Source organism: Apiospora hydei, assembly GCF_038363865.1.
Source record: "Apiospora hydei strain CBS 114990 chromosome Unknown utg000004l_segment0_segment0, whole genome shotgun sequence".
NCBI classification, from domain to species: domain Eukaryota; kingdom Fungi; phylum Ascomycota; class Sordariomycetes; order Amphisphaeriales; family Apiosporaceae; genus Apiospora; species Apiospora hydei.
The window spans coordinates 5,968,608-5,994,664 of record NW_027117363.1 but is presented as its reverse complement, the minus strand read 5'-3'; the positions used below and the strand labels follow the sequence as shown (position 1 = coordinate 5,994,664).

The window sequence follows — 26,057 nt, the reverse complement described above, 5'->3', positions numbered from 1 at the left end:
GTGTTTGTCCCTGGAGGATGGTGGATGGGAACAGAATAGAGAGAGAGAGGCACAGCAGCAACTCCCCCACTGCAGCTTCAAGAATGCGAATGAAAGAAAGCCCTGTGGGTCGAACTGTCAAGGGCCTGATTCCCTGGTACCCGGAACTGGAATTGCGCCACGTTGTAAAACATGTTCGTCGCATCGTGAGTGTTGGAATGCAGTTCGATGCAAACATCCGTAGCGTGCGGACGAGCGAGCCGGCCAATGCCTCAGCCCCAAACATCAATTGACATTGACACCAGGATCCTAACAAGGAAGGGACAGTCTGCTTTTTCAATAGCTCCGGCTTCGGCCGCATGGAAAGCTGGTTTCGTCATTTCCTCTCTCTGATGATGAATCAAGAAACACATTGCAGTCAGAGTCAGATCGTCATCCAGTTGAGAATTGAGAGAATCCCAGGAGTCCAGGGATACAGTTAGCAAGGGGGGAAGAGATCCGCAGCAAGCGGATGCGCTAAATTCGTATACCGGCACAATTGGATATGAAATGATTGGTACTTGGTAATTTGGGTGTAATTCACCACTTGATATACCGAAGTCCCGGTTTGCAACCTGGTGAACATGGTATTGTAGGCAAGACAGCAGATTGACAGCAGTAGCTGCGGACTATTGGCAATCAGGACGCCCTCCGTAAAAGTAAGGCTTGTCCGAGAAAATGAGTCTTGGTCGCCCTCGATGAACGAGCCATGGCTAGGAATTTCATCGTCAGCCTAATCCATCCAGCAAAAGCCTTGTGGGCGAGATGGAAAAACGTACAGTCCATTTTCGTGGATTGGCTGGCGCAATAAGGAGGCCATGATGGCAACGCCGATGACGAAGAGAATGTAGCTCGTTGCCCACACAGCCCAAGGCACCACCGACCACCATCGGTGCTGAACCCCAAGCCACTGCCTGGGGTGGAAGTCGGACGCCCGCTGGTCGGCCTGGAACACGGCCGAGTTGAAGAGGAGGTGGATCGGTATCGAGCTCAGCAGCAAGACGACCCAGCAACAAGTCTTGAAGGGGCTGACGGCGAAGGCGTTATGGACGCTGGGGACCCCTAAGCCGAGAAACGAGCCTTTGATGTGCACCTTGTCGAGCTCCCTCCGCGATGGGGCGTTGAGGACCTGCATGAAGAAGTTGGAGGAAGCCGACACGCCTGTCGACGCCACGTTGATGGCCAAATGGATGGCCAAGTTGACCTTGGCGGCGCTGCCTCCGTCGCATGTGCCTTCGTAGAACATGTAGGCCTTCATCACGCCGTTGGTCTGCTTGATGGAGCTGATCGTGCACCCGAGCAACGTTATCGACATGGCCACGAGTATAGTGCAGTTCACGTTGGCGGCCTGCCGGCAGCCTGTAAAGCCGCCTAAACGCAGGCCGAGTCAGTCGATATCCATCCAGCATCAACGACTATGTCAACATGCTTCCGGGCGATACATGTCGTGCGCATTCTAGAAAGTAGAAAAGGATACTGGAAACTGCCCAACTTGCCATGATTCCACATGGTACGGAATTCGAGCACCGCATAATTGCGACATAGTTGTATGCCATCATCTGTGGACGTCTGGATGGCAACCCGCCTATAAGGACAATCCAAGTCGCGCCTGTTGAGGTTGAGATGGTCAGCATGTGATTGGCTACAATGAGGGATCCACATACCATGAGTAGAAGCCAAGTATATTACCGTACGAAATGGTGGGTTGGGATTCACTGGCCAAACAACAGAAAGTTGCTGATGAATCAGCTGGCCCTGATTGGTCGTGACTGCATGAAGCCATCGTGACTCAGAGCGTAGTAGTACCTAGCGGCGACCGTATCCCCACTAATAAACACTGGGATACGGCCAAAGAAAATAACGGCCTGGGGGATGGATAATTCCCCGCCTTCCAAAGCTTCAATTGACGCGGGGCAGCGTTCAGGCGTTTTTGGGCCAGTCACCCCTCCTCCGGCTCCGAGCATCGGGATTCTGGGGAAAGTTGCGACCCGGCCCTGTCATCCATCGCTTAGCCGAGCTTATAGTAGGATTAGATTGATAGCCGTGTTGAGTTATATTTGTCGTCATATGAAGTGTATATTTCATTGCAGCTTTCTCCCCTTTTTCTCATGCCATCATCCCGCCTCACCCGTCGTGCAGCCCTACTCCTTACCAAATCCCCAATCTCATCATCAGCATCATCACGAGTACTACACCCTCTTTGCCATAATCCCCATCCCCTCCGACTCCGGGCCCTCTCTACATCCCAACCCACCAAAATGCGCATCCCCTACACCACCGACCCCCCACCCGCCGCCACGAGCGCCGAGGACACCCAAATCATCGAGCGCGTGCGCGCGCCGGGCGCCCCGCCCCCTGCAGCCGCTGGACCTGGCGCTGCTGCACGCCCCGCCCGTGGCCGACGGCTGGAACTCGTTCCTGGGCGCGGTGCGTACGCGGACCACCCTCTCGGCTTCGGTGCGCGAGCTGGCCATCTCGCGCGTCGCCGTCGTCAACGGCGCCTGGTACGAGTGGGCCCACCACGCGCCCCTGGCCGCCGAGGCCGGCGTTTCACAGAAGGCCTTGGACGAGATCGTCAAGGGGCGCCCGGGCGAGCTGAACGACGAGGCCGTTACTCCCGAAGAGCGCGAGGCAGTCGGACTCGGCCCTGTGGAATGGGCGGTGCTGCGGGTCACGGACGAGATGACGCGGAACATCCGGGTCCGGGACGAGACGTTCGCGGAGCTGCGGAAGCACTTCAACGAGAGGGAGGTCGTCGAGGTCGTGGCCACCGTCAGTGCATATAACTGCGTCAGCCGCTTCTTGGTGGCGCTGGACGGTAAGTAATCCGAAACTCCGAGCACTCGTGAATTGCTTTTGCTCTGTATATGACTGGTTACTCACTACAGCACGGAACAGTTGGCGAGAAAAATGGAACTGGGCCAGATGACACCCATCACTGAGGATTCAGGACTGGGTGAGAATTACGTAAAGACATTGGGTTATCACAAGTATAGTAGTACCTACACAGGTTGTTTATAGCATACTCATTGTATGAATATACCGTATGTGGGTATGTGCATCTATCTACTGCTTCCAAGGCTTTTGCGACTCCGGCATACCAACCCCACCACATGACTGGGTTATACATGAAGCCTCCGCACGTCCTATACGACCAAATGATGATGTCTGTCATGGGCAATGCTGTGGTGTGGCGGTAGTTAAGAATCGGGGAGGGCAAGTGTAAATGTGAAAAAGGGTGTATAAGGGGGTATCTAAATTGACATAGAGAAGTGAAAAACAGCTGCCCAAAAGCCGGACGGGTCTGTTGTAACGTAGCGTGTAGGATCTAGAATGTAATGCGAAATAGGAAAAATCGTTGAGCACGGTCATGGGTCATGTCGTTAGTTCTCATCTTTCGTCGTGAATTGTTCATCATCAGGGGTTTTGTGTAATGGTCGTGTATTCCGGTGTTCCTGTTCTCGGATATCGTCGTGCACTTGGCGAGGACGGGGGTGTCCTGTCAAACAAGGGTGTCTTGTCGAACAGGGGTGTCTTGTCGAACATGGGCGCCATACTTGTAGTAGGGGTCGGGGGCGGCGTGCGCATGGCCATGGCGCTCTCGACGGACGCGTGCCTTCGCTTCATCATAGGCGACTTCTGCAGCTCTTGCACTACGCCGAGCCATCCCGCCCGGTGAGGCGGTGTGGTCTTCTCGGTGTGGCCTATGGCCGATGTGGTGAGTCGCCTCAGTGGCGGCTTCTTCCTGATGTCCTCGTTGATGTTTTCGAGCAGGCTCTTTGACACGGCGGTGGCCGGCCGCGGCTGCTCCCGCATCATGGCCGCCGTCTTCTCGAGGTTTCGGGCGAGCGCCTTCTCGGCGTGCTTCTCGCGTTCTCCCGCCGCGGTGGAGATGACGCCCATGTAGACGACGAGGAAGCGCATGCGCAGGAGGTCCAGCCGGCGCACGCGGTCTTCCAGCTCGATGCGGTGCCCCGTCCACATGATGCGGGCAGTGATCTTGAGCGTCACCCCGTCCTCCTTGACCAACAGCTTGTTCAAGTCCTCGCGCAGGTCGTCGCCACCCCTCTGGATCTCGCGGAGTAAACGACCCAGGCGCATCTTGTCTTCGAGTCGGGGCACATTGGCCACATCCCGGCCGTAACTCTCGTTCTCCTGGATGGAGAAGTCGACAGCGTCAATGAAGGTGGCGACCTCGCGCGGTGCCACTAGGTAGGCGCGCGAGTAGCTCACGACAGTCTGCGCGCCAACCACTAGGATGCAAGTCCATACGAGAGTAGAAGGTGAGCCGGTCATTGTGCCGAACGAGTTGCGCCTTTGGATCTACCGGATCATGATCGGGGGCGGGGTGGTGGTTGGTGAAGGAGGAGGAGGTGATGGTGGTGGTGGTGGAAATTCAGTTGTGTGCGCTCGGAACAAGAAATCGAGTATACCATACCTAATGTACTCGGGACTTAGGGAGGGCGATTGAGGAGGGGAGGGGACGGCCGGCCTGGGGTGGATGACGTTCCTTTCTTGTATGTACGGGTAGGGTACTCGAACTCCGAGGGCTGGGGTTGTGTCGGCCAAAAAAAAAAAGAGAAGGAAGTACACCCACCCCTCCACCGCCAAGAGTATTGACGGGTTGTATAGAAAGCGAAAGAGAAGAAGAAGAAAAAAAACCGCTGCTTTTACCTAGCGGGTAGGCGTGATATCGTGCCCCGAACGACCCGATGGCGGCTGGGATGGTGAACCACTCGCTCCCTCTCCCTCACCCCCTCCCAGCCAGCAGTAGCTGCATCCTCGTGCATGTTTCTCCCATGTCTTCCCATGTCTTTCCCCTCACTACCTCACCCTACCCTCAGCTCATAATGCCTGCCCACCCACAGGCGATCTGGCCGAGACCAGGATTTGGATGGAAATTTCTGTCTCCCTTCTTTCTTTCCTCGGTGCGACTTGCATGCCAGCGCGCCCATAAGCGTGTTGGGCCCGTCGATGAACGGTGGTTGTGTTTCTCGATCGATGCTCGATGCTCGATGCTCGGTGTGTCATCCATCCATCGGCAGTGAGCGAATGGCAAGCCGGCCTTGGACAATGTGTGCCGGGCATCCTACCCTCCTACCCTCCTTTGCCGCCAGCCCTAGACCGCGTCGCAGTCACAGTCCCAGTCACATGGCCTTTCCTTGTTTGCTTGCCAATTTAGTGTCGTGGTTAGCCGGCGCCGCAAGGCGTCTTTGTCTTGTTGGTTCCTGGGGCGGTGAGTTTTGCAAATTGTTGAGCCGGGGCGCAAAACCCGGAGAATGCGACTGCTCACTGCTGATTGCCCTGCCCATTGCTCATGTTCAGTCCGATACATAGGTAGAGACGAAGAAAGGTCGGAAATTACCATGCGGCTCGGGTCCATGCTTTAAAGACATGAACACGGAGTGCAGACCGACTTTTACTCCATCGATTCGCTGTCATGGCAGTTGTCCTTTTTCCCCGTGCCCCTCCCCCATCTCCATTCCTTCCCCGATCTTGGTGTTCGTGGGAGTACGAAAATGGGTCAATCTACTTTACTTACTGCATCTAGGTAGGTGGCTGAGGTGGCAGGTGGGTTGTGAGTGCAGAAGCCACTAGCTACATGTACAGATGGTCCATATCGCCTCACGTACATACATTGATTTACGCATGTATCTATCTAATATTGGAATACCGATACTGTACCTGCAGAACCGCACATGGCTTTGTTTTTTACAATGGACCTTAGCGCTCAACCTTGATACATGAACCCAATCTGGCTCAGGGCCTGGTCCACCAGCTGTGACTCGCCCGTCGTAATCCTTGGGCTCCTGGACTTTGCCGGCGATCCAGCATGGCAGCTTGGTGAGACACCATCCTCTCCAAACTCCAGAAAGGGCAAGTAGCTGGGTTCCATCGTACATGATGAGTTCGACTATGTTCTTGATGGGCCGAATCCATGGTACGATTGAGTCGCAAATATACGAGGCTACCCTAGGCTTTCACTCGTGTTACTGGGTGCTCCAATTTGCATACAATAGAGCAGACGCAAAATGCCATTCGCGAGGAGATTACTGCCGGTATTCTTACAACAGGAGGGCAATTTAAAAGAAGAAGTATGTATAAACCGAGGCATTGTCATATTCTTTCTGTTTATATTCTGGTATCTTTATTTTTGAGGCTCCGCTCTATAGACCATGGGACAACATCCGAATTTTCGAAGTCCCTTTTAGACAACATAAGCTGGCTCGTATATCTACATCATGCATATCATCTCGAATGCATGGACTTTTCCCAGCTTACGCCACGCCACCACGCCCACCAACTCCCCACTGCGCCTGTGCCTGCGCAACGTCAACCCCGATGGCTGGGAGCTCCCTGCCCCGGCCAGTTGGCCAGGCCAGGAACTTAGTCTCAGCCAGGTACCGCAAGAAGCGGCCGACGGCCTCTCGGCTGATGCCCTCGCCGGCACTCTCGTCCATGCCTGTCCACCGGTCTGCATCGGCCTTGAGCACGGCAACGGCATTGCGATCGTCAAGCTCTGGTGCACGCGTATCCGTAGGAAGGTCATTTGTCGCCATGTGGAACAAGGGCATCAAGGCGCTCTGTTCCTGGTCTTTTTGGACCGAACCAGCCGAAACAAAGGTCTCCAGCTGGGCCTTCCAATCGTTGTATTCCACCTCGGGAACGTCGTATCCGTAGTAGCTCAGCGTAGAGAGATACTCGTTCATACGCAGGCGCGGATGGGCGGTGACGTGGACAACGTGGACACCAACATCGCTGGTGCTACTGCCGCTGGTTGCAGTCTCGGCCGAGACGGGATTAAAGCTAGCTGCAACGACGACGCGGGCAACGTGGCCTACAGGCACAGCGTTGACCGTGTTGACAATGTGTGGACGGCATGACAGTTGGATGCAACCCTTCAGCATGCGGATGAGGAAGTCGTCGTTGTTACAAATACCAGTGTTGGCATCCCCGAGGATATAGCCAGGTCGGGCGATGGATCCGACGAGACCTCGTCTGCCAGCCTCGCGGACAAGTTGTTCAGATACCTGGAGCTTGTTAAAATCATTGCTACCTGCAAGCAGGGGACTAGAGGGAAGTTACTCACCCACTTGGTCTGGCCGTAACCAGTGCCGAGACCGACGCGACTGCCCAGCATGTCGTCCTTTTCCATGACAGCGCCTCGTCCCGTGCTGGTTTGCTCTTGAGATAGCTTGATGTAATGATCTGTATCGAGAACGCTGGTGGAACTGACGAACGAGAAGAGCTTAGGCTTGCCTTGGTTACAGAGTCGTAGGGCATCGATCGTGGACAGGACATTGCTGCGCTCAAGCTGCTTGTACCGTTGGACCCAATGGACCTGGGCGCCGTTATGGATGATCACATCTGCGGCGTCGCCAACCTCGTTCCATGTCTTGTCGTCAAGCCCAAGGCGCGGCTGTGATAGGTCACCAATGACTGCGCTCAGTCGTTCTGTCCACGAATCCTGCCAGACGCCATATCCGCGAAGGGACCTCTGCAGTCGCTCGAGGGCGGCCGGGACGTCTCTAGCTCCGCGGACATGGGCAATCACCTTAACGTTCTTACGCTCAAGTAAGTCCTTGATCAGGTAAGAGCCCAAGAAACCTGTGGCGCCTGTCAGAAAGACGGTAGTCTCTCCTTCCGGAGTGAGTGAAGCAGGATCTGCCGTTTGATACTTGGCATCCAGGCTGCCCAGCAGCTTATCGAATGACTGAGCATAGACAGGCTCGCCTTCCTCCGCCACGCCCACTTCACCCTTTCCGTCCCGCAGGCGGTCGATTTGTGCGCTGAGCGCCTTGAGAGATGAGTTGGAGTAAAGCGAATTGATGGTTACGTTGGTTCCCATCTTCTTGCGGATAGTAAGGAGAAGCTGCTGTGCCAGCAGACTGTGTCCACCGCTCTCGAAGAAATCCGAGTTCGGTCGAAGAGTCTTCGCATTCAGACCACCGATAAGTGTCGCCCACTGCTCTGCCACGTCTTTCTCGGTGCTGCTCAAGGCTTCCCAGCTCTTCAAGTCCTCCTCCGAGGCTTCTTCTGAGATCAGGGCCGCATCCGGGAACGGGAGATTTGGGCTGTCCACCTTGCCGTTCGGGTTCAGGGGCATCTTGTTCAAGAAGATATAGTAGCTTGGGACACCGTAGGCCGGTAGCTTGGACTTGAGGTGATCTCGGACTTCCGCTTGCATTGGTCTGAAGCGTTTATGATAAACAACGACAGGGCCGATCTGGGTGCCCTCCTCCTCAGTGTCCTGTAGACCGCGGTCTGATAGCCACTTGACCCACTCTTGATTCTCAGTCACAATATAGCTCACGAGCGTCGGTTCCTCGTTCTGATCCCTTCGAAGGAGCGTCTTGCACTCGCGAATCAGAGGGTGCCCTCTCAGGTTGCTATCGATCTCGTTTAATTCGATGCGGAAGCCACGAATCTTGATCTGGCTGTCCGCCCTACCCGAGATAGCAACGACGCCGGAATCATCGAGATATTTCCCGAGATCACCAGTGCGGTAGATTCTATCACGAGGCCCCTTGTAGTACTTCCTCCAGGGTTCGTTGGCGGCAGCCTTGTTGTCGGCTTCGACCCATTTGTTGTTATCGACGAACCAGTTGTCCAGGAACTTCTCCTTGGTTTTCTCCGGGTCACCTAGATACCCGTAAGGCCAAATGTCAGCAGAGATCTGCAATGATCATGAGGGGTAACTTATCTCTGCCAAGCCTGCCGCTCTCATCATGATTTCACCAACTTCGCCAACACCGCAAAGTTTGGTAATATCCTCCCGGTTCACTATGAATAGCTGAACATTCTCTATGCCCTTTCCGGCAGGGACGATATCGCCAAACTTATCCAACGCATCCGGATCTTCGGCGCGGCTTTTAATCTGGTAGTAAGAAACACTTCGGCTCGTCTCAGTGGTGCCATAGGCAGCACATATCTCTGCGTTGGGTGCCAGCTTTCGGAGCGCGGCACAATCCTTCTTGGTCAGAATGTCACCAACGTAGAGGACCCATTCCAGAGAGGGCATCTCTGCAGTGGCGCCTCCCACCAGGATCTGGCCCATAGCAGGCGTCAGATGGGTGGCATTGGGCTGGTGCTCACGGAACCACTCGCTCAGCTTCTCGTGTTGGATGTTCTCTCGAGCCGGTAGGATCAGCTGGGACCCGAGGAAAAGCGGAGTGAAGATATCGCGCTGGATCGGGTCATGAGCAATGCCCGAGAGACACGCAAACTTGGTCTCCGAGGTCCACTTGAACTGTTTTTGCATCCAGGGGAAGTACTGGGCCAAGCTGTAATGCCTGCCCAAAACGCCCTTAAAAGAATGTTAGCTCCCTGAGGGACTCGTATTTTTGTGCTGGTCCTTGTAATCTAGCAAGGCCTGCACCTTACGTACCTTAGGTCGCCCCTCGGACCCAGAGGTAAAGCTGAGTGTGGGATTCGAGTCCGGTCCGACCTGGACATTGGGAGGCGTCGATGCCTTGCTTTGAGCATTGGCAAAGACGTCCTTGCCATCGACCTCGCCACCTGAGAGGCTGCCGTCATCGGCCATTCGCATCTCGGGAATCTGCGTCTTGAGTGATAGCTCCTCGTCTATATACTTTTGCACAAGAGGCGCAAAGGGGCCATTTTCATCTCTGGCCTTTCCAATCGAGATAAGGGCCTTTGGCTGGGCAACCTCAAGGTATAGCGATTGACGAGTCGGGGGGTACGCGGGGTCGAGCACGGAGATGGTTGCGCCAGATGCGAGGGTGCCCATGAAGGCAATTACGAGCTCGACGGAGCGGTGGGCGAAGATCATGACAACATCGCCATTGGTGATGCCGGCATCGTGGAGCTGGTTGGATAGTACATTGGACGCTTCGTAGATCTGTTTGTAGGTGAACCGCCTCTCGGGGGTGGTGGAGGAGGCGGTCTCGGTGATGCAGGGCCTGTCGGGATGCGCTTGAGCATTCTTATGAAAGATCTCGTGGATGGCCCCGATGTAGCCGCTCCATTGGAGGTCGACGGTGGGATCGGGGAGTACCATGATGGTCGTAGTATCCCGTTGATTTTAGCGTTTGATAGGGTGTCCCGTGATGGTTGTGCTGCCAAAGCAATTGGTGTCAGAAATAAACCTATCAAATATATATTTTAGGGCCATGGTCTCCGAAGTTCGGGAAAGAAGAGTCACGTCAAATTGATCACCCCGCGGCATGACATGACCCATGTCATCAGGTACCAGGTACCAAGGTGTAGGTAAAAATAACACAGGTGATGCTTATCGATAATGTAGTTCAAGAGTAAACTTATATAAGTAAGCCTAGTGTACAAAGGGGTTTTAATTTTATTTTATTTATTTTTATTTTTCAAAAGAATGTGAGAAAAGCAAAATAATATATACTGCTAGGATGCACAGTACATGAACATAAGCTATGTCGATCACACAGGAAATAAGTGACGACGGCCTGTCTGTTAACCTTATCAGATCTTCGGATCTTCAACCCCGCAATTTTCATTTTGAACCCCTCCATCACTAGCAGCTCAACTTGAAGGTTTGCAGTACAATATACGCACAAACACCAGTCAATCTTTCCATAACGAGCCTGGGGCAGCAAGCAAATAATTCTCGCAAATTTACGCGCACTCACGAACGGCACCCAGCTTTCCCTTGTTCTCCAAAACGCCCTCCAACGCCACGAACCCCCGGAACGCCAGCACGATGGCGACGCCCGAGCCCGCGGCCGCCATTCAGCCGCCGCCCCCTCCAGCAGATTCCACATCCACGCACGAGTTCCCGCTGCCGCCGATTCTGCAACACCCCTCTGCCGCGGGGCCGGCCAAGCTCATCACCCAGGGCGCCGAGGGCCGCCTGTACCGGACGTCGTGGCTGACGCCCACGCGACTGTGCGCGCTGAAGCACCGACCCAGCAAACCCTACCGGCACCCGACGCTGGACGCGCGGCTGACGCGGCACCGGATCCTGTCCGAGGCGCGGATCTTGCAGAAGTGCCGGCGCGAGGGCGTCGCGGTGCCCGCCCTCTACGGCATCGACGAGTCCCAAGGCGTGCTGAGCATGGAGTGGGTGCCGGGCCGGCCCGTGCGCGTCGAGATCAACGAGTTCCTGCGCCGGCGCGCCGAGAACTACCCCCACGGCGAGGGCGGCCGTGGCCGGGAGGAAGTGACGCGCGACGAGGAGGGCGCTGCACCGCTCGTGGGGCTCATGCGCAGGATCGGCGAGGCCGTGGGCAAGCTACACAAGGCCGGTATCGTACACGGCGATCTGACGACGAGCAACATGATGGTTCGGCCTTGGGAGAAGGATAAGGGACTTACGAAAGGCCACCACGGAAACGGACAGGAGTATGAGGTAGAACGTTCGCTCGAGGGCGAGATAGTCGTCATTGATTTCGGCCTGGCGAGCCAGGGCAGTGCCGACGAGGACCGGGCCGTTGATCTCTACGTATTGGAGCGTGCATTCGGGAGCACACACCCCCCGAGCAGAGGCACTTTTTACTGTGGTGCTGGAGGCATACAAGGAAACGTTCAAAGCAGCTCCAGTCGTATTGAAGAAGCTCGAGGATGTTAGAATGCGTGGCCGCAAGAGGAGTATGCTTGGCTAGACCTGAAAATATAAAGATACCCAAAGTCAATCGCAAAAGCAGAAGAACCGGCAAGTATGCAATTCAACGAAGCTGCAATGTGCCCGCCTCGTACACGTGTGTATCGTAATGGACTCTCTATATATGCATGCTATTAATATTATATATCAATGCTGCCCATAAACCCAAAAACTCCGAGTGTGAAAACGGACCATGAAAGACTAAGCTAACAGCTCTGCACCGGCGAAATACCCCTTGTTCTCAATGACACCACGATCTTTGACAAAAGATGTGTACTTGACCACCCATTGCGGGGTGAGATCGCCCTTCAACCCGTTCTTGTCACTCCCGTCGTCCGAGAGTACGCCAGCACCGAGTTGGCCCGTCCCCAAGAGCTCTCTTAAGGTACCGCTTGGCAAGATGTCGGTGCAATCGCTGTGGGTCAACAGCTCGATCCCCTTCTCCTTGGCGAGCTGCGCCAACGGCGGCGGTACGTTGCAGCAGTTCTTGAGGTTGATCTGGTCGACTTCGGGCATGATCTTGATCTGGCTCAGGAAGCGCTCCAGCTTCTGGCTGCCAAACTCGGCAATTCCGAGCCGCTGGATGGTGCCCTGCTCATGCAGGGTCTCCAGGGCGGCCCAGGTCGCGACCTCATCAGCCTCGCTGCCCATCTTGGCGTTCAGCTTGTCGGCCTCCCACTCGCAGTCGCCCTCAAACGAGATGCCCGGGAACGACGCGATGAGCAGGTCGATGACCGAAACCCCGAGCTCCTTCTTCACCAGCCGCAACGCCTCCTCGATGTACGAGGCCCGCTGTTCAACGGGCGCGTGGGGCAGGAAGAAGAGCTTCACGGTAATTTCGTACTGCGACCTCTCTTCCTGCAGGCCTGCGCCGGACCAGTCTATGCGGGGTATATAGATAACATCGCCGTCCTTTTCTGTCCACAGCTCAGTCGCACTCCGGTGATGGCCGTTAATGCCGTTGCCGTTCACGTGCTCATCAGAATGGCCGTTGGTGCCGTCGGTGCCGTCGGTGCCGTTGGTCGTCGGCGAGGCGGCAGCAGAATAATCTTCTTGGGCGGCGACGAAGTTGCTGCGCAGAGAGTTTGTAAACTCGAGGTTAGAGCGGAAGATGCCTGGCTTGCGAATGATGCAAGGGCCGCCAGAGATAATGTTCCTAGTCACACCCAATTAGTAATGCCGAGACATCCTTGAATAAGCAAGCGCAAGACTCGGAAACTCACCCTGTTGACAAGACTATCCTGGTCATGGTCGACGAGATTAAGGATGTGCCCGGCCGAAATGGTAGATAGTTCAAGCGAACAAAGTTGGCAGCGCAAAACCAACGAGGATTGCGCGATGATGTGGTGTACGGGTAGTTCTCCTTGCAATCTGGTGATGGTATCGCGACGTGGAGGGGTAAAAGTACTTGGGTTGTCTAGGGTCGAAAAATATGCTGTCGCAAGGGTCCAAGTGGGGTCGATGTTGTATATGCTGGGTAGGGAGAAATAATTGAATAGTACGATGATGTATTAGGTGGTATACATGGCCATGTCTCGAGATGTTGTAGGGGAGGTAAAGTGGTTACGGAGAAAGGCTCGGTCCAGAGTCGACCACAAGTGCATGTATTTGGAGATAGATAATAGCCTACCTAGGTATGTAGCGAACGAAGAAATGGCCGTTGAGATAACTTCTCCGATCGAGGGAACTGTCGGCAGACACTACCGTATTTAGTCCATGTATTCACTCGGTGGCATGGCGCCTGCTCTTCTTGTCTACGCACAGAGTCCACAGTACCCTCGAGAGCGGGAGAAAGGCATGGATAGGTTAGGTATGTAATCATGTTGATTTGTAAAGGCCCACTCGAATTGTCGTTGAATCATGGACCGCAAACACCACATGGCATGGGTCAGCCATCCATTGCGAACTAGTGCGGCCAGCCAGCTATCGTTTGGGCCAGCCGCATGAAGCAGGTTGTCTGGTGGCAACGTTCCGGTTGGGGCTTCGAGTATGTCAAGAGGATGTGGTGGTGCGCAGGAGCTGGAGTCTTGGTGATTGATGTGCTCTACCTGTAGGTAGGTTAGGGGTATATGCATAAGGGCGCTATACTTCACTTCACTTATCAATATGAAGTATACCTAGTGTATGCAGTGCCTTCTCGTCCTCGGGGGCACTTGCTTTTCCCATCTCGAGTCAATCTGACAACCGCATTTCTGCAGACTGTGCGTTAGTGCGCAGAAGTGCATCTTGGGTCGAGACATGCATGCTTACCTACCGTTAGTATATTGCCCAGGTCACAAAGACCGGCAAACAGAAGCAGAGTGGTCTCTGTCACAACATTCAAGTGAGAGGTAGAGTCTGCTACCAACAATGGTAGTTACAACAATATACTTCCCTACCTAACTTACTTGGGTACTTCATCAAGCAAAGTGAATGGTCCAATGCTGTTGCGGAAGTATCGCATTGCAGACGATTGTCCGCCAGATTGATTGCTCTGCACTGCAAATCTTGGGTCGTTCAACGGGTCGTTGATGTTGCTGTCAGCCTCCGGTCACATTCAACAGCAAATCATCACTTCAAACTGCAGAAAGAGCAGGAGGTTCAGTAAGGTGCCAGGCATTCATTCAATCAATTGATCAATTTGGAGCTTGGAGTTAGCAGTTTGGGGAGGAGGGGGTACCACTGAACGTGCCAGAAATACCAAGCTTTGTACCTAACACTCCAGGCCCCAGCGCTCAGCGCTCTGAACGAACCCCTCAGCCCTTTGGGATCGGATTGGATTGGGTTTGGTTGGGCCCCCCTGCCCCCAGCTACAATCGTGATCGGTCGCTTGTCCCCTAACCTAACCTGACTGCCTGCCTGAACGTGACAGAGTGTTGTCGTGTCGTGGCCAACCACTCGAAAGAAACAACCTGCTGTCCAAATCGGGCCCACCGACATTTTCTCTGCCAGCTCACATTAAAACTCTCCCTCGCCGAAGAGGTCCAGTCCAGTCGCCTTTCCCTCTCTTCTCGTCGTGTGATGTGAGAGCATCATCATGGCTATCAAGTATGGCTTCAGCTTTCCATCCATCCAAGCGGTGCACTCCCTTACTAAGACCATGTTGACAGCTACCTGATCCTGCTCTCGCGGCAGGGCAAGGTGCGCCTTGCCAAATGGTTCACCACCTTGTCCCCCAAGGACAAGGCCAAGATCGTCAAGGACGTCTCCCAGCTGGTCCTCGCCCGACGCACCCGCATGTGCAACTTCCTCGAGTACAAGGACACCAAGATCGTCTACCGCCGCTACGCCTCGCTGTTCTTCATCGCCGGCTGCGATTCCGACGACAACGAGCTGATCACCCTCGAGGTCATCCATCGATACGTCGAGCAGATGGACAAATACTACGGCAACGTGTGCGAGCTCGACATCATCTTCTCCTTCACCAAGGCCTACTACATTCTTGACGAGCTCTTGCTGGCCGGAGAGCTGCAAGAAAGCAGCAAGAAGGCGGTGCTACGGTGTATCGGGCAGCAGGACAGCCTGGAGGACATGGAGGTAAGCCTTGTCGTCGCCTTCCCTTGTTTCTTGATTTCGCAGTCCTGCAATTCTGCTATTGCCATTGGAGCCGGGACTGACATGTCCTTCTCGAATATTTTTGCAGGTCGAGGACGAGGTTACGAAGATCATGTAAAGTGCATCGGCAGTATGTATAATATCAAACGGTTCAGCACGGCACGTGGGAGCGTCCCGACATAGTGGACAACCAGGCTTTCTCAAAGACAAGATTCTTGGTCATGGCTTTTGCTAATGAACGGTCTCTGCTCAATGTGACCACAGGCCGACGAAGATGTCAAATCAACACTGAAGCAGCACGGACTCCTCTGAGTCCTCGGGGGAGAGACTGAGGACGGCAACATCAAGGGATGCAATGCACCTTTGGATATCTAGAGTGCCGCAAGGAAGAGAGGAGAGCGGCAGGTCACCATGCCACAAGAACCTGTACAACAGGATCTATTTATCAGTGGAATAAAAAAGAGACTTTTCTGTGATGACCATTCTTTGAGACGCATGCCAACGAAAAAGCCCCCTTCAACGTGTTCCCATGAATCGCGGCAGCGGGGTGGGGATGCTCGAGCAGCTCCCCCTTTGAAATGCAATGACCACCACCACCAGATCAGGCACATTAACGATACTTACTTCCTAGCAGCGAATGGGGGGGACCCAGGAAACACACCAACCACACCACATGGCGAAATGATATGCTGATTCTTGAGCTCGATTGTTAGCATTGGGCCACCGATTCACCAAACGTTGGCTGCTTCTAATTGCGAGCCCAGTCCGTCGGCCGATGCTCGTTAACAGGTGGTGCTGTCGACCCGTGGCCCCCTACCGGAATCCGATTCGCCTACAGGGCCCCTTGGCCCCCTCCAGCTGGGGGTGGCCTAGCTCCAATTGCCAATGGCGGTCGAGAGTTTAGCTGTCCAACAAGCCATCCGCATCTGCACCCGCCCGCGCCCGCGACACCCGACAGACCCCGACTCTGGCATTACATTATTACGCAACCAGCCAGGGCGACTGCCAAGGTCCAGGCGGGACATGGCTGTTTCGTCGTGGAGGTGGAGGGCGAGAGTTGGAGCACCGAAGCCGGGAAGAACAACGCAACGCAGCATAGCGTCAGGGTCGTAGTAGCGCAACTGTCAAGATAACGATCCCCCAAACAGTGAGTTACCCATCAGCTGATCAAACAGCACCCGCATGATTCCCGCCAGTCCGAACTACGTCCTCGCCCTTTGTCTCCTTTCGCCAATTCCCGGCTTCTCGTCACTTGCGAACTCAACCACCAACAACCACCTTGCCTTTTTACTTCGACTCTTCACTTCTTCCCATTATGTCTTCGCGTCTCTGCTAGGCGACTGCCGTCTAGCCCGTTTCATCCCCTCACTTGACACGCAGGGTCCGAGTCAAGCGTGAATCGCCTTAGGTATCCGCAAACAATCGCAATAGGGACACGACTATACCCGTAGACATAAGCATCACCACACCGACAGCTCTTATAAACCATCCGCCCCATTGCGCCAGGTGCAGCAGCGCAAATCCCTCTGTTTGACTCGACTGCATTGTTCGTGGTCAATCATCTTATCTCCATTTGCAAGGCCGCATCGACTTCGTCACCGCCTTTGACGACACCTCCCTTGATTCCGCATTGGAAACAACCGCGAAACGTCATTAGCGCACGAGTCGCCAACGTCGCCTACGACCGCATTCCATCAATCAACCACCACGCCGTGCAGCTGCTACTATCGCATCATCATTCTTCAATATGAAGGTTCGTGTGCAGCCTCGATTGCTTTGGGCAGGATCCCAGCGCGGTCGCATCTGCTAACCCGTTTTCCTGCAGTTCCTACCTCTTCGCGACTTCGACACGGTGACGTCGGCGCTCAACTTCCTGACTTCGGATTGCCGGGTTAGCGGAGGCTGCGACCTGTACACGACGAAAGCTGCAGGGACCGACAAGAAACTATACAAATCCATTGACCGGTCGCTCGAGTCGCGCCATGAGGCCCTTCTCAAGTTTGGCGCGAGTTTGTCGCCGCCGCAGCGCGAGCAGATGGCTGCGTCGCTCAATCTGTCGCGATCGAGCCCGTTCGGCTCAATGTCCGAGATCTCCAGCAGGCGCACCTTTGCCTACCTCATTGCTACCCTCAACGCAAGCCATCCAGACTACGACTTCTCCCACGTCTTGCGGCCCGCGGACTTTCGACGGGAGAAGTCGCTGCAAAGTGCCATGGCTACGTTTGATAACACAATGAGCAATGCACGCCCCCGCGGGTCTTCGTATCTGGCACCGAACCTGGGCTCTTCGTTCCGGACGTACAGCACTTCCCCCGCTGCCGTGGCTGCGAATATCAGCCTACCGATGAGTAGCCCCGTATGGGGCCCGCAAATGTGGGCTATGATTGATAAGGAGATGAAGCTCAAGGACTGCACCTGTTTCTCCTATCAACCTTCTGACGATCCCTTCGATGGGGAGGAAGCCGCCATCTGGCGCGTGCATTACTTCTTCTTCAACAAATCCCTCAAGCGCGTCGCGTACTTGTACGTCCGGGGCGTGCCGGTGGTGGTGAACTCACCGGCGCTGCAACCCCACGCCGGCAGGCGCGGCAGTAACTCGTTTGCCAAGCGTCAGGCCGAAGCGCAGATGGCGTCGGCGGGCGGCGCCAGCAAACGGGCCAAGTACTGGCTCGGCGACCAGTACGCGGACCGCGTTGTCGCTAGCGAGGATGACTACGAAAGTGACACGGCGGACGCCGTCATGTGGGACCCCGATGAGGACATCGACTTCGATCCGCTCACGGAGATGAGCAAGGACGATTCCGATGATGACTACTTGCAAAGTGACGAGAGCGACGAGGAGGGCGATGTTGAAGAAGAATCGATGGCCCGAAGTCCTCAGCGCGGCATGAGCGAGGACATTGCTGCGCGCATGGAGCTAGACGTGTAAGGGAGAGATTCGTCTCTATACAATAACCAGTTGTACTCCCCCAACATAAACACTGCCATTAGTTTGGCCGTGTATGCCGTCTCTTTCTTTTATTCTTTCCTTTCTTTCTTGTATCAACTACGATGACAGGGTTATCACGGCGTTTTGAAAGGTCTTCTGGCCATGGGGCGAAGGCGTGTGATGAGACGCTTGATACCCCCTCTTCCCCGGTATGTCGGGGAAACTTTTACTGGCCTTGGTTTCCATGTTGCGGCTTTGGTGCTTTTTTTGCCCCTCTGAGTCCCTGATGAGACGAGACGAGAGGCCTCTGATGAATTGATGATTTCTTGCATTTGCGATGGCTTTTCAATCACGCGCATACTGTGGAAACGCGAGCAAGGAGGGGAGGGTTCTCTCTACCTTCCCTTTTCGCCTTCAAACAGCCTGACCGCTGGATGGCGAGGGGCGCGGTCGGTGTTTGAAGAGATGAGATTTCACGATGGAGCTTAACTGCTGGGGAGTTGGGGTCGCGTACCATCGCACTGTTCATAGGTTTTGACTTAGGAAATGCGGCAGGAAATGACTTGCCTTACGTCCACTTCCTCTCTTGCTCTTCTCGCCGCGTGATGTGATGCTCAAGTGGCTGCTGTCCCGGTTCGTGTAGGTATCGACACATTCATGAGAAAAGGGGCTAGCTACTGAAGCCCAAATGGAACCAGACCAGGTCGCATGCAGCGTGGGAAATGCATTTTATCAAATGATAGAGCAGTGCCAAGCTTGCAGTATGTTGGAGAGGGCACTTGATCATCATTCTCGTTCTCTCATTTATTGTAGCGCTTTTCTATCCCCTCCCGTCACCAGCCAACTATCTCACGGGATCGTTATCTCAAGTAATAGTAAGTAATATATCCTCTTGTGTTCCCATGAATCGCCCCTTGGTAGGCAGTCAACTCCTCTTTTCTGCCTTCTTCTCTTTCACTGCCTCCAAGGCCAACTGATATATATATAAAAAGTAAAATCGGCGAAGTGGGAATAAGGTGAATAAGTAAGAAATGGGTCTGTTGGCCTAGAAGGAGAGAGACCCTCGAGGCCGATTACAATACGGAGTATACTGAAAAAGAATAGAGAGAAACAAAACCAAATGACTAAAAATCCATTTTGCAAGCATCATCCCACATACTATCCCGTACAGTATGAGCTACTAGTTTAAACGCCGCGACGCCATTGTTGTTGTTGTTGTTGTACCCCCTTTTAGTTTGCAAACCGTATTCCGTTTTTGCCGGTTGCAATCATAGCGACTCCTCCTCTTTTATTCTCTTTTATTTTCTCTCTCCCTGGCCAAACAGGCCAACCGACCTCGCTCGAAATCGCCGGGACCCCATGCCGAAGGAGGGAAAAAAGCATGCTTCTAAAATACAGAGAGCGGGTATAGAGCATCGCTGGCTGGTGTAAAATGTGATGGTATAGACGAAGGAAGATGAGAGGTGGAATCAACGTCCAAGCGAGTGTGTGTCATGTTGTAATATCGATAGGCCTTGCAAGTCGCAGCTCTCGGGGTCATAACCCGTTTGTCGTGATGCCGTTTGCTGGCAAATGCGGAGGAGCCCCATTCATCGAAACGTGCTCCTTCTCCCTGACCTCTGGCTTCTCCTCGGCCTCCGGCATTGTATTGGAGGTAGGTACCGGCGCCGGACTCCTCTCGGTAGTCGGACTTGGCGTCTTGCTCTTCACCGACGCCGTTTCTGGCTCCTCGGGGATGGTAGCAAACCGCTTGAGCACCTGTTTCAGAGCCGGTCGGCGGATGGGTTTGGCCAAGAACTCGTCCATACCGGACTCCATGCACTCCCTGACATTGCTCTCTTCAGAGAAAGCCGTCAGGGCAACGATAGGGGCCGAGTAGCCCATCTTCCGGATCAAGCGCGTGCTCTGGAGGCCGTCGAGGTTGGGCATTTGGATATCCATGAAGATCACATCGAAGTTGAGGTTCTTGTCCATATTTGCCTTGACCAGGTCGTAGGCTTCTTGTCCATCTTTTGCGATGGTAACATCGTAGATGTCTTCCAGCTTCAACATTCTGCTGACGACCTCGATGTTGGTCGAGTTGTCGTCGGCCACCAAAACTCGCAATCTCGTTCCGGTCTTGTTCGCCATGGCGCGGTCAATAGCCTTGAAGTGTTCTTCGGCGCTGGGCTTAGGTCCGGGTTGAGGATGGGATGCGAAAAACGGTTGGCTCAGGCCGACAAGGCGAGGTTGCTGGTCCAACATCGTAACTTTCGCTTCAGCCGTCGTCGTCTTTGCTGCCGCTGTCTTTGCTGGGATGGAGTTGCGTATGTTCTCCCCCTCTGCCGAAGTTACACTAGGAGCCCGGGACTTCATGCTGCTTGAAGCGGTGCTGGAGGGTCTGATATTGCCACGGGTTAGTGAAATGTCCCAATCCTGCAGCATTGCGGTTGTGCTTACCTATCCTTGGTGTACTTCAAGGGGATATGCATCGTGAACGTAGTACCAGTGCCCACGGTACTACGCAGGTCGATATTTCCGCCCATCAGGGAGGCAAGTTGCTGACAGATACTCAACCCAAGACCGGTTCCGCCAAACTTCTTGCTCAGACCTAGGTCACCCTGGACGAAAGGCTCAAATACACGCCGCTGCATGTGTTCCGGGATACCGGGGCCCGTGTCTTCCACCTCAAACTCAAACATGTACGCCTTGGCGTTACTAGGCGGCGGTGTCGGTGAGCGCTCGCGCACTTGCACGTGCGGGGTGGCCTTGGGGTCCATAGGATTAATGGAGAGCGCGGTGCCGCCCTTGTAGGATTGGGAGTTTCCTTGTCCCTTGTGATTGGAGCTGGCCGAGTGGTTCGACCCGGAACCCATCCGGTGACGGGTGCGTCCTGGCCGACCTGAGCCCCTCGAGAAGGACGAGCTCCTACTCTCGTCCATCCGCTGCTCGATCTCGCCCACGCATCGTATCCTCACCGAGACTTTCCCGCCGGCTGGCGTGAACTTGAGACTATTGCTGACCAAGTTGATCAAAACTTGGAGAATTCGGTGCTGGTCACCCCAGAGACACATATCCTTCAATCTGCCAGTCCCATGCGGGCCAATAGCAGGTAGCTTAGGATCGATGATCTCAGTGCTGGCCCGTTCGGGGCTCCGGCCCGGGTCCATATCCGTACTCAGGAAGTCGACCGAAAACACAATCTTGCCCTCACGGACCTGCTTATCAAAGATTGTCAAGACCTGCGATCGAATGTCACCCAGCCTGAACTCCTTCTCTTCAAGGCTCAGCTGCTGGCCGATCTGGTTTTTGGAAAAACTCAGCAGATCCTCCAGAAGGTGCAGTAACAAATCACCCGACTTGTATAATGTCTTGAGAGACTGCTTAATGCGCATCAAATCGTCCTCTTCCATACAAACGGCACACATGCCAAGGATGCCATTGAGTGGCGTCTTCAGTTCGTGGGAGATATTGGCAATGAAGAGCGTCTTGCTTTCGTTTGCTGCTTCGGCGGCCTTTTTGCTAAGCTCAAGCTCGCTGGTTCGCTCGGCAACCTTTTCGTCAAGGGAGGTGTACTGTTTGAGCAGTTCATCGCCCATATCGTTGAACACCGTCGTCAGCTCGGTGAGTTCGTCTGTAACCCAGTGCTTGCGATCAAGCACTTTGCCGGGTATCTTGAAAACCCGTCGCCTCGGGTCGCTGTCGGGCACCGATGGTGAAGGCCCCGGCCGTCTTCTGCGTCGAAACCTCCTCTTCAGTTTTGCAAAGAACCCCTTCCTAGACCTGCTAGAGTGGCCAGTCGAGGGCGGCATATCAGGGTCATCTTCATCGTAATCGAATTCACTCATGGACGCGTAGCCGGGGGCGCGACTGACTTCTCGGTTGCCGATTTGAGCCGCCGGATTGGCTGCACACTGAGATGCGCACAAGGAACTACCAGAAGAATGATGACACCAACAGTTCCGAAAACACAGCCCAGGAGAATCTTACGAAGCGTATCAACGGGACGATAGGCCTCGGATTTGTCCTTCTCTACCACCAAAGTCCAGTTGACTAGACTGGTCTGTGGGCGAGCGTAGCCCGCAGCCACGGGTAATCCCTGTTCGTTGTATGTTGACAAAACAGCGCTGGCATTGTTTACAGCTGTGTTTTGATGGGTGAGCGCCCAAAGCACCGCCGGGTATTGGGTCACTTTGAATGTGTCCTGGTAGTTGCCTGAAGCAAAGTTGTAATCCGGATGTCTCTCCGAAGTGCCCGTTGGGGGAGGGATCGGCGGGAGCACGAATCTGACCTTGGTATCGCTAAAATTCGTGGAAGCACCTCGCGAGGCAGTAGCAGGGAGAGTGTACTTGTTGAAGCGATTCCAGCCGGAATCAGGACCAATGATGAGGACGCTGCCAGTTTCGCCCAGACCTTCCCTGGACTTCATAATGCTGATCAGCGAGGAAGCTTCGGCGACCATGGTCATGTACCCAAGGATGATGGTGCTGTCGGAATTTGACCGGATAGGGAGCGTCAGGGACATCAACGCATAATTCAGGCTGAGTACGAGCGGCCCAAACATGAGGCCATCTGCACCTGCATCGATACGCACGTCAGGAAACGGCCGTGCAATGGAAAGATTCACAGAGGGCCAAAGAGGGTCTTTCTTGTTGGTGGGATAGTAAGTGATGTTCGGGTACAGTGCAGCCGGATAGCCCTGCCCTCCATCGCCCAGGTAGACATCAGAGCCATTGGACGTTTTGTAGGGGAGCTTGATGCGCTCAGCAGCCGGAGCAGATACTTGAAATAAGCCCGTATCTGACTTGCCCGTGTCGTTTCGCGAGTACAGTCGGGCTTGCAGCAGATTCGCCCTGGTTGAGTTGACATCGTCGCCTGTTGTGAGGGCACTTAGCAAGTCTTTGGCTGCCAGGTCCCAGTTGGAGTCGGAACTGTTGCGAAGGTAGTATTCCTTCATGGCATTCTGGATCAGCAGTCTCGTCGATATCGTCCTGCATGTGGTCTGAATCAGCTCGATTTCCGAGGAAACCTGGGCGGCCTTGAGAGAGGCCGTCAGCGACAGCGAGTCCTTCTCGACGTTGTTGACGAAGTTGTTCACAAAAATCCATGTCGGTATCGCGACGATGGCAAGTGCACATAGCACAGCAGACAGCACCAAGGCCGCTAGTTGTTCCCGTATCGCGATCCTCATAGTTGACGGAGGAAAGGACTACCTATAAGAGGGAGTCAAAGAGGTGCGTTGTTCTATGCATCCTCCTCTGTTCGTCTGATGGCCAAGCTTTTTTTCTTCTTCCTATTTTTTATTTGTTCTGATCAGACGATTGCTGGCCGAGGGGAGAAGGATCCTCGTCAAAGAAAAGCCCGGATCTAGATTGAATTATATTAGTTCCAGGCGATTGGCGAACAGCATTACTCGGACCCTGAGTGCTGCTGAGTCGCGGGCGTTCGCAAGCTTGCGTGGAATGGCTGAGGAGGGATCGGCAAGGACGGAGGCTGTAGGGCCAGCGGGAAGAGTTGGCGCGATCTGGGAAACCGCTGTCACGCCAGTCAGGTACGTGTGTGCGTGCACTTGTGTATTGCAACGTTGGCTCTGTTCAGGGCATGTGCTGCTCGGGTAGCGGCATAGAAGGAAAGTAGGTAGTAAATTAGAAAAAAAGAGAAAGGCAGACCGAAGACGTGTGAGCAACAACCGAAGCCAACCTCCGACCACCCTTGTGATATTCGATGATACACAGCACGCCTGTTGGTCGCGAGCAAACGCAGCCAGTGAAGAAGAGAAGAAGAAGCAGAAGAGTAGCAGAAGACAGCCTTCTCACACCACTTGCACGGAGGCAGACAAAAAGAAAGATCGGGCGAGGTTGCGGGAAGAGGGGCGACAGGGCGACAGCGCGGCAGGGCGAGACTGCGAGGAAGTGTCAAGTCGAAGGACTGGAGAATGTGGAATGGGATAGCATGGGATAGCATGGGATAGCATGGGATAGCATGGGATGGCATGGGATGGCATGGATAGGATGCGCCCAGTGGCCCAGTGGGACGTTGTAGGCTGGGGGAGGCTAATTACACGCTGCTTTGCTGTATGCAGCTGCTAATACTACAGGGCTTTCGTGTTATCACCTTTGCAGCCTAGCCCCAAGTGCACACATGCAGCTAAGCCTTCCACTGGCTGCTGTAAGTAAGAGAGAAAAGGGTCGGGTACTGGACAGACCGGACCCGACACCACTCACGTACATCAATGGCGTAGATTGATCCATCTGGAGATGGCAAGTGTTTCGAGCTAATCAACAACAAATCGGCGAGCTAGAGGGCAGCTGAACAGGAGCCGCCGCCAGCCAGCCCTCATCGGCCAGCCTGTCTGTCTTGCCCGTCACGAAACACGTCGGGCTCAGTCTTGATGTCACGCTTCCGCCGGATGGGCCCTATAACATTGAAGTAAATATATGTGTACATAATGTATACTCCGACATCCAGATGAGAATCTGAATCTACCCATACCCACTTCTTCCAACGGAGCAGCGAGATCTGGAGGACCATTGTTTATTCCTGTCTGTTTCGATCCCGCCACGGGGAATTCGGGTTCAGACTTTCCAAGGGGGCAAAGAAGGGGAGGAGGTGCCAGCGCGCAAGGACCGGGTGAGCACAGCCAGTTGGGAGACGGGCTCGTGACATGGAACAGCTCGAATGCTCGGCTAATTTTTGTTTTATTTTTGTTTTATTTATTTTTTCGCCATCGCCGGTTCGGGTTCTGTTCTGTAAGTGGACACCCGACCGTCAAAGATTACAGACAGATACGCACGTACATCGGTATCCTCTTGCCTGTAGACGCATACATACCTAACTGTATATATCATCACAAGAATTTCGACTACTGACATTCACTCATCAATTGGATCGACACATCCCCAAGCTGAAACAGCCACCACCTACGAGGACGCAAGCCGTTCATACAGACTTTTTCACCACACAACCTAATCTTGCAGCATTCGCCGATTGGACCGTCCCATCTAACCTGCAATCTACCAGACGACATAGCTGATCTCCGTCAGTCCCGACTTCCAAAAGCCCCAGCGCTGAAAGCTAACAAGCACCCAGGCTGGTGGCGAAGGACCTGAAAATCGTGACAGATGCGACCTAGCATCGCATTACTCGTCATCACCTTCCGTCAGCGTCTCGGCTCTTGCGACAGAAAAGAGAAGAAAAACCGTACACTACATACCTAACATTTGAGCTAAAGCCAACTGCCTTGCTAGCTGCTAGCTGCTAGCTGACAGGACTGTAGTATTGGTATTGGTAGTATTTGATGTAGTGGTACAGTGGGCACCTGTTTCCGGAGCGAAAGCCAGGCCTTTTCTCTTCTTTTCTGCTCTTTCCTTTCCTTCTTCCTCCTTGGCTCATCTTTTTGCAGCAAGCTTGCATGGATTAGGGGTTGTTGCAGCAGCCCAGCAGCCCAGCAGCCCAGCAGCCCAGCAGCCCAGCAGCCCAGTAGCCCAGCAAGCATCAAAGCGAAAAGCCCGCGCCGAACGAGCGCCAGGGGTACGAAGCCATGGAACCCGTTCTAGACCCAGTATGGACAAGGATGGTAGGCCTACCCTTGCCAGCGTCAATCCAATTCCCGATACATAACTCGAGCCAAGCCAGTGAGGAGATCATGTTCTGTTCGATGTTGTCTCTTTTTACGTGTGGACTGTCCGTCTTTCCCTACTCGCCTCCAGCTTTCTTAGGTTCGTCCGGTCGGTCGGATAACTTTCCCCGTTCGTCGCAGCATTCCCCATCCTCGGATTTGGCCATCCTCCATGTTGACTAGGCTGGCGTTTTTTTTCACCAACTACCACGACGGCATGATGGTACCTAATTGCGTGCGTGTGTGTGTGTATGTGTGTGTATGTGTGTGCGCGCGCGCGTGTGCGTGTTTGCACCACTACAGGTCGCCAATGTTCTAGATCCGGGCGGTCATATCATTGTCTTGTCAGAAAACCATGTAGAAGTGGGCCGCCAGCCGCGAGTAGC

The 26,057-nt window shown here is 54.2% G+C and overlaps 9 protein-coding genes across 9 annotated transcripts; 4 read left to right on the top strand and 5 right to left on the bottom strand.

Moving 5' to 3' along the window:
- Nucleotides 1–751: 751 nt before the first annotated feature.
- Nucleotides 752–1,333, bottom strand: PG997_004408 (uncharacterized protein; the record flags this gene model as incomplete). The annotated part of the gene is made up of 1 exon (XM_066808723.1): nucleotides 752–1,333. The coding sequence occupies one exon, from the start codon at nucleotides 1,331–1,333 to the stop codon at nucleotides 752–754; it is 582 nt and encodes a 193-aa protein (XP_066672341.1).
- A 943-nt stretch (nucleotides 1,334–2,276) lies between these two features.
- PG997_004407 (uncharacterized protein) lies at nucleotides 2,277–2,960 on the top strand (the record flags this gene model as incomplete). The annotated part of the gene is made up of 3 exons (XM_066808722.1): nucleotides 2,277–2,348; nucleotides 2,380–2,836; nucleotides 2,917–2,960. The coding sequence occupies 3 exons, from the start codon at nucleotides 2,277–2,279 to the stop codon at nucleotides 2,958–2,960; spliced, it is 573 nt and encodes a 190-aa protein (XP_066672340.1).
- A 475-nt stretch (nucleotides 2,961–3,435) lies between these two features.
- Nucleotides 3,436–4,314, bottom strand: PG997_004406 (uncharacterized protein; the record flags this gene model as incomplete). Its single annotated transcript, XM_066808721.1, has 1 exon — nucleotides 3,436–4,314. One exon carries the CDS (start codon nucleotides 4,312–4,314, stop codon nucleotides 3,436–3,438), a length of 879 nt encoding a protein of 292 aa, XP_066672339.1.
- Nucleotides 4,315–6,296: 1,982 nt separating this feature from the next.
- On the bottom strand, nucleotides 6,297–10,039 carry PG997_004405 (alpha-aminoadipate reductase; the record flags this gene model as incomplete). Its single annotated transcript, XM_066808720.1, has 4 exons — nucleotides 6,297–7,049; nucleotides 7,109–8,661; nucleotides 8,719–9,325; nucleotides 9,407–10,039. The coding sequence occupies 4 exons, from the start codon at nucleotides 10,037–10,039 to the stop codon at nucleotides 6,297–6,299; spliced, it is 3,546 nt and encodes a 1,181-aa protein (XP_066672338.1).
- Nucleotides 10,040–10,711: 672 nt separating this feature from the next.
- PG997_004404 (EKC/KEOPS complex subunit BUD32) lies at nucleotides 10,712–11,612 on the top strand (the record flags this gene model as incomplete). Its single annotated transcript, XM_066808719.1, has 2 exons — nucleotides 10,712–11,462; nucleotides 11,494–11,612. 2 exons carry the CDS (start codon nucleotides 10,712–10,714, stop codon nucleotides 11,610–11,612), a joined length of 870 nt encoding a protein of 289 aa, XP_066672337.1.
- Nucleotides 11,613–11,812: 200 nt separating this feature from the next.
- Nucleotides 11,813–12,860, bottom strand: PG997_004403 (glutamate--cysteine ligase regulatory subunit; the record flags this gene model as incomplete). Its single annotated transcript, XM_066808718.1, has 2 exons — nucleotides 11,813–12,767; nucleotides 12,835–12,860. 2 exons carry the CDS (start codon nucleotides 12,858–12,860, stop codon nucleotides 11,813–11,815), a joined length of 981 nt encoding a protein of 326 aa, XP_066672336.1.
- A 1,767-nt stretch (nucleotides 12,861–14,627) lies between these two features.
- Nucleotides 14,628–15,263, top strand: PG997_004402 (putative clathrin-associated adaptor complex ap-1 small chain sigma1; the record flags this gene model as incomplete). The annotated part of the gene is made up of 3 exons (XM_066808717.1): nucleotides 14,628–14,638; nucleotides 14,701–15,127; nucleotides 15,234–15,263. 3 exons carry the CDS (start codon nucleotides 14,628–14,630, stop codon nucleotides 15,261–15,263), a joined length of 468 nt encoding a protein of 155 aa, XP_066672335.1.
- Nucleotides 15,264–16,892: 1,629 nt separating this feature from the next.
- Nucleotides 16,893–18,074, top strand: PG997_004401 (mitogen-activated protein kinase MAF1; the record flags this gene model as incomplete). Its single annotated transcript, XM_066808716.1, has 2 exons — nucleotides 16,893–16,898; nucleotides 16,971–18,074. 2 exons carry the CDS (start codon nucleotides 16,893–16,895, stop codon nucleotides 18,072–18,074), a joined length of 1,110 nt encoding a protein of 369 aa, XP_066672334.1.
- A 1,536-nt stretch (nucleotides 18,075–19,610) lies between these two features.
- On the bottom strand, nucleotides 19,611–23,244 carry PG997_004400 (osmolarity two-component system protein sln1; the record flags this gene model as incomplete). Its single annotated transcript, XM_066808715.1, has 3 exons — nucleotides 19,611–20,454; nucleotides 20,514–21,967; nucleotides 22,012–23,244. The coding sequence occupies 3 exons, from the start codon at nucleotides 23,242–23,244 to the stop codon at nucleotides 19,611–19,613; spliced, it is 3,531 nt and encodes a 1,176-aa protein (XP_066672333.1).
- Between the last annotated feature and the right edge of the window lie 2,813 nt (nucleotides 23,245–26,057).